This window comes from Nesoenas mayeri (genome assembly GCF_963082525.1).
Source record: "Nesoenas mayeri genome assembly, chromosome: 23".
Taxonomy (NCBI): Eukaryota; Metazoa; Chordata; class Aves; order Columbiformes; family Columbidae; genus Nesoenas; species Nesoenas mayeri.
The window spans coordinates 5765738-5771209 of NC_137574.1; the positions used below are offsets into that span (position 1 = coordinate 5765738).

Genomic DNA, 5472 nt, shown 5'->3' on the forward strand with positions numbered 1-5472 from the left:
GCCCTCGGGGACATGTGGCTCCTGTCAATGCCACAAATTGCTCTGAAAGACTTTTCAAGGACAGACTTCGCCTGTGGTTCTGCCCTGTCCTGCCAGACTAGCCCCGGCCAGGACGGCAAGCTGCTGAAAACACCGCTCTGGCTCTTTGCTTTGGCTTCCTCTGGCGGCTGAACGGCAGCTGCTTTGCTCAGAACATGCCCCAGCTGATGTATTTGTGCCAAAGAAGAACATGTAACTGGGCATTTCTCCATGCACAAGCTGTATCCAAACTGTTCATCTTGTAACCAAAGCCAAAACTGAAGCTCACAGGAAGCACTCGTGTGATGACCAAGGGATATATCCACTGTCACAAGCTGTTATCACCCATATAGCGCTCTCAGCTTTGGGCACACAGTACTTAAAAAGCTGAGCTGCAGCAATGCAGGTTGGACTGTGCCCCCTGGACTGAGATTTAGGAAAGACGCAAGAAACAATTTATCCAAAGAGCTTCCCGTTTCCCCCTCTGCGGAGATAGCAGCGTTATCTCAGTGACCCGGGAACCTGCTCACCTCAGTGATTGCACTGGGGGAGCAAAGCACTTGATTTTTACTCTGTGTGTGGTCAGATGATTTTCAGACACCAGCGCACACTCCTGCAAAGACAGTCTTGGCCCCTCTCACTCATCCGGGGACGCAGCCCCCAGGTCGGTAACTCTCTCCGGCTGCTCCCCAGTATCAGGAATCCACATGTACAATTTGTTTGTGAAGTGTCATTTACTCAGGACTAATCAAGCCTGTTCTGCACAGTGGCGTCTTCAAAATGAAACTGTTGTGCAACACGTATTATATTTTAGTAACATGGACTATAATCTAGGTATTATAGGTCAAAACACATTCCCCAACAGATAACCACTTAAGTGAAAGTGTGAAGTTAAAGTGACGTGATCCCACCGTATCCAAGTCGAAGCTCTCCTGCCCTTCTGGGTGCACTTCTTGATGAACCTGCTCAGTTACCGAGCTTAGGGCTAGAAGACGTGAAGGGCAGGAGGAAACCAGCAATTTTGACATCAAATGTGCGTCTGACACATTTAGCAAGGACTCAGCACAAGACCCACCTCCTGCCCAAGTAAGAGCTCCATCAGACATGAAGTTCTGCTGCTCCCTCCACTCACAGATCCTGACTGTCCGCAGGTTTCTGGCAGAGCAGTCCCAGCACAGCCAGACCTTGGTTGTTCTGGCTCTCCGGTAAGGCAAAGTCTTGAATCTTAGAAGTGCAGGTGCTCAAGCACTGCAAGGACAGGCTTGTTACTCCCTCACGTGCTGCCTGGATGCTTCAAAACCCACCTTGGGCTGTGCCTGCCTTGCAGACCGCGGCCAGCAAAACCTTCAGCAGGGCAGTGAGGAAAAGGTCTCTCCCACAGCCCTGCGGCAGTAACACCGCTTGTCTTTAAGTACAACCGATCTTGACTTTGGTGGCAAATACAACTTCATCCTCCCAGCCCAACGACAGTTGTGCCTTTGTACCCAAGGTGTTTATTAGCACAGCACAGTTGCACAGCTCCCGCAGCCGGGCCCGTCCTGGGAGCCCAAGCAATCGCTGCAAAGCTGTTGTATTGTTCATACAGGGGTTACAAACGGAGAATGCAAACTGGACCACAAGCACCAAAAGATAAATACAGTGAGAACCGTGTCAATCAGCTTTGTGCCCATCTTTTAAAAGGCAGAGACCAAAACTGGACACAACAGCCCAGCACTGATCCTACCAGCTGCTTGTACAGAAGAGAAATTCCTCCCCGACTTCTATTTAGTACACACACGGCTGTTTTGACATTCTTCAGCACTGACACACAGTCACCGGACACTGCTTGTCCAATGATTCAAATCCTTTTCAGGTTGGAATCTCTTCATTCTTGTTGCCTGGAAATACTACAACCTTGCACATTATCTTTATTTGCCCCTCTATCAGCCTATGTTGTTCACAAACTCTAATTGCACTTTCCAAGTACTCAGTTAATAAAACTGCACTCAACATCAGTTAAAATGCCGTTCACGCAGTTTAAGTGCCACATACTCTTACATGCTACATTAGTCAGGATGAGGTTTTAGAGAACCTAAATGTTAAGGTTTAGGGCAGGGAACCTTTCTTCTGAAAATCATCACAAGACACAGCCTTAAACCCCACAACTGCTTTGGCTGCAGTTTGGGCAATTTAAGCTGCTGCGATTGTTCGATGTAGCCCCCGTGCCAGCACCCACATTTATTTACACAGTTGTGTCACAAACCAGCCTGGATGACACCTTAACACGTCTGAAAAACAGCAGCCACACAGGGGAGAGGTGACAGGGAGCAGCCACATCACGCTACTTGGCAAAACTGTCAGAGTGAGCTGTCCCTGCAGGTCACAGGGACCCTCCTGCCCACGACGTCCTTCCCACGCAGGCTCAGGTGAGGAGGTGGCTGTGCCGCCGCTGTGGGTCTTGGTGCCGGTCAGGGTGCGGATCTGTGGGGTGGCCAGCTGGGCTGTGGTTGGTGCGGGGCTGTATGTTGGTCACGTGTGGGGCGGGCAGGCTGTGACACTTGAACATGGGGCGGGCTGTGACACTTGAACAGGCTGCGACACTCGGCGTGGGGCGGGCTGCGACACTCGTTGTGGGGCGGGCTGCGACACTCGTTGTGGGGCGGGTTGTGACATTCGGCCGTGGGGCGGGCTGCGACACTCGGCGTGGGGCGGGCTGTGACACTCGGCGTGGGGCGGGCTGTGACACTCGTTGTGGGGCGGGCTGTGACAGTGGGCGTGGGGCGGGCTGTGACAGCGGGCGTGGGGCGGCCCGTGGCCGGCGGGGCTGTGTGGTGGCCATGCCGTGGTCAGTCTGCTGGGCCCGGCTCTGTGGGGCTGCAGGGCTGGCAGTGCTGGAGCCCAGCTCCAGGCAGGTGCCCGGGCCCACAGCCCCAGCGCCGCTGTCACTCGTGGGCCACCCGCTCCAGCGCCACGTAGAAGCTGTCCTTGTCGTCCAGGCAGTGCCAGCCGATGGGCCCCGCCTCGCAGTCGGCGCACACCAGGAACTTGACGTTGCCCACGTCGCGGGTGAAGCCCACGTTCTCGAAGGAGAACATGTCCCGCACCAGCCAGTGCTCCCGCAGCACGTCCCCGCCGCCGCCGCCCGCGGCCGCCGCCGCCTTCTTCCTCATGGCGGGCAGGAGCAGCTGCGGAGACAGCGCGTCAGCGCCCGGCCCGCAGGGGGCGCCCGGCCCGCAGGGGGCGCCCGGCCCGCAGGGGGCGCCCGGCCCGCAGGGGGCGCCCGGCCCGCAGGGGGCGCCCGGCCCGCCCCGCCCCGCCCCGCCCCGCGGCGCCGCTCCCTCCCGCCCCACCCGCCGCCCTCCGCTCCCGCCCGCCGGCCGCACCCCGGTACCTCACGGCGGGCGAAGGTGGCGGCGCCGGGCAGCAGCACCCGGGAGCCGCAGCGCTGGCACAGCACCGCCTTCAGGTTCCGGCCCTGCGCGCAGACCAGCTCGGCCGAGTCCGGCGCGGCGGCGGGAGAAGGAGGATGCGGCGGCTCCATCCGCGCACAGGCCGCCACCATGGCCGCGCATGCGCGCTGGGGCCGCCACCGCCCGGGAGCGGGGCCATGACGTCAGGCGGAGCCGTGCGCATGCGCGGTGCGGGTCCCCTCGGTGCCGCGGCGCGGAGCCGGAGCGGCGGGAGCGGACGGCCGAGGAGCCCCGAGCTCCGCTGCCCAGGCGGCTGCCCGGGCTGTGGGCTGCCCGGGCTGTGGGCTGCCCTGGCTGTGGGCTGCCCGGGGAGCCGCTGGGACCGAGCGGCCCCGCCCCGATCCCCGTGTGAACCCGGAACGGGCGGCACCAAAAGTCCCGTTGCCTGTTGGGACCCTCGGGGACCGTCAGTTCTGGGCACGGGGCTCTGGAGACGCTTCTGTCCAGCAGACGGCGAGAGCAGAGCTCGGGGGCGCTGGACACGCTGCCCACGAACTGCCGCAGGTGTTTGAACGTAGAGACGACAGCAGCCTGTGCTGTGCTCACCCTGCGGCTCGGGGCAGCTCAGCCGCTCGGTGCGGGGAACCCCCGGGGGCTGGGAGGGACAGGAAAGAGCACAGGGCAGGGGCTGGCACCGGGAACACCGTGTGTTCCAGGAGAGGAGCCTGGTGCTCAGCCTGACCCGAAAGGCTGAGGGAGCTGGGGCTCTGGAGCTTGGAGGAGACTGAGGGGGGACTCATTCCTGGGGATCAATATGGAAAGGGGGAGTGTCAGGAGGATGGAGCCAGGCTCTGCTGGTGACAACCAGTGACAGGACAAGGGGCAATGGGTGCAAACTGGAACACAAGAGGTTCCACTTAAATGTGAGAAGAAACTTGTTGGGGTGAGGGTGTCAGAGCCTGGCCCAGGCTGCCCAGGGGGTTGTGGAGTCTCCTTCTGTGCAGACATTCCAACCCGCCTGGACACCTTCCTGTGTCACCTCATCTGGGTGTTCCTGCTCCATGGGGGGATTGCACTGGATGAGCTTTCCAGGGCCCTTCAACCCCTGACACTCTGGGATTCTGTGACCCGAGGATCCCAGGCGAGCAGGAGGTGGTGCTGGTGTCACAGACAAGGTCCTGGCGTCCCAGGGGCTCTGTCTGGCTTGCTCTTTATGGAGCATTTCTGAGGCTTCATGATTTTGTGCTTATCTCAGGACCTGCTGCTGCTTCAGCCCACTCTTGGAAAGAATTGAAAACAGGTCTGCTGATTCTATCCACTGCTTCTTTAGGGGGTAAAACACATCCCCAAAGAGCCCCGATTCCCAAGGGAGATGTGTCAGGAGAGACTATTTGACATCGAGAATAACCGGTGAGGGGTTTAGTGGGGGCAGCGGGCAGAGCATTCCGCCCTGGAAGGCTGCTGGGCACGACCCTGCAGTTTGCCGTGAAACCAACAGCTTCTGGAGAGGGAAACCAGGAGGGTAGTTTGTAGCCACACCATTGACAAATCAATACTGAGCTCCATTCATCCCACATTTCCACGCTGGACAAAAGAGCTGTTATTTTTTGCAACTGCAGGCTCTATTATAACGGTATTACTCCAGTCTGTTCCTCTTCTCAAGCGGATAGTGCAACAACTTCACTCCCGGTTGGCAAGTCCTCTGGGCCTGATGGGTTTTTGTGCCGTGGACTGACAGACGGAGCAGTTGTTGTTCACCGCCACCGCCTGGTCTCACACCCTCCCCATCAGTTCCACAAACGTCTTCAGGGTACAGAACAGAACCTGAATTCCCTCTGGCTCAGGAAATATTTTATTCTTTATGCTTTCATTAAAAAATAAACATAGGAAACAAAACCACAGAACACTTGGTGTGATAGAAACAAACGCAGAAGGTCTGAGCGTTGGCTGAAAGTGCATCGTTAAGTCATGCTACCACGTCCCTGATCCCCCCGTCCCCAAGCACGGCGCCAGCAGTAAGCTCAGGGAGCAGCACTACGCGGAGCCCGGGCGCTGCGGGGGACGC

General features: G+C 58.5%; 1 protein-coding gene across 3 annotated transcripts; it reads right to left on the bottom strand.

Annotated features, from left to right (window-relative positions):
* Positions 1–1500: 1500 nt before the first annotated feature.
* RABIF (RAB interacting factor) lies at positions 1501–3559 on the bottom strand (the record flags this gene model as incomplete). Of its 3 annotated transcripts, none has more annotated exons than XR_013923237.1 (3): positions 1501–2694; positions 2742–3182; positions 3389–3559. XR_013923237.1 is itself a non-coding variant. In XM_080358518.1 (2 exons), the coding sequence occupies 2 exons, from the start codon at positions 3557–3559 to the stop codon at positions 2940–2942; spliced, it is 414 nt and encodes a 137-aa protein (XP_080214644.1). In that variant the 3' UTR covers positions 1501–2939. The 3 variants fall into 3 exon arrangements, 1 of the variants encoding a protein (XP_080214644.1); XR_013923238.1 differs by having other exon boundaries at positions 2631–2645; XM_080358518.1 differs by having other exon boundaries at positions 1501–3182.
* Between the last annotated feature and the right edge of the window lie 1913 nt (positions 3560–5472).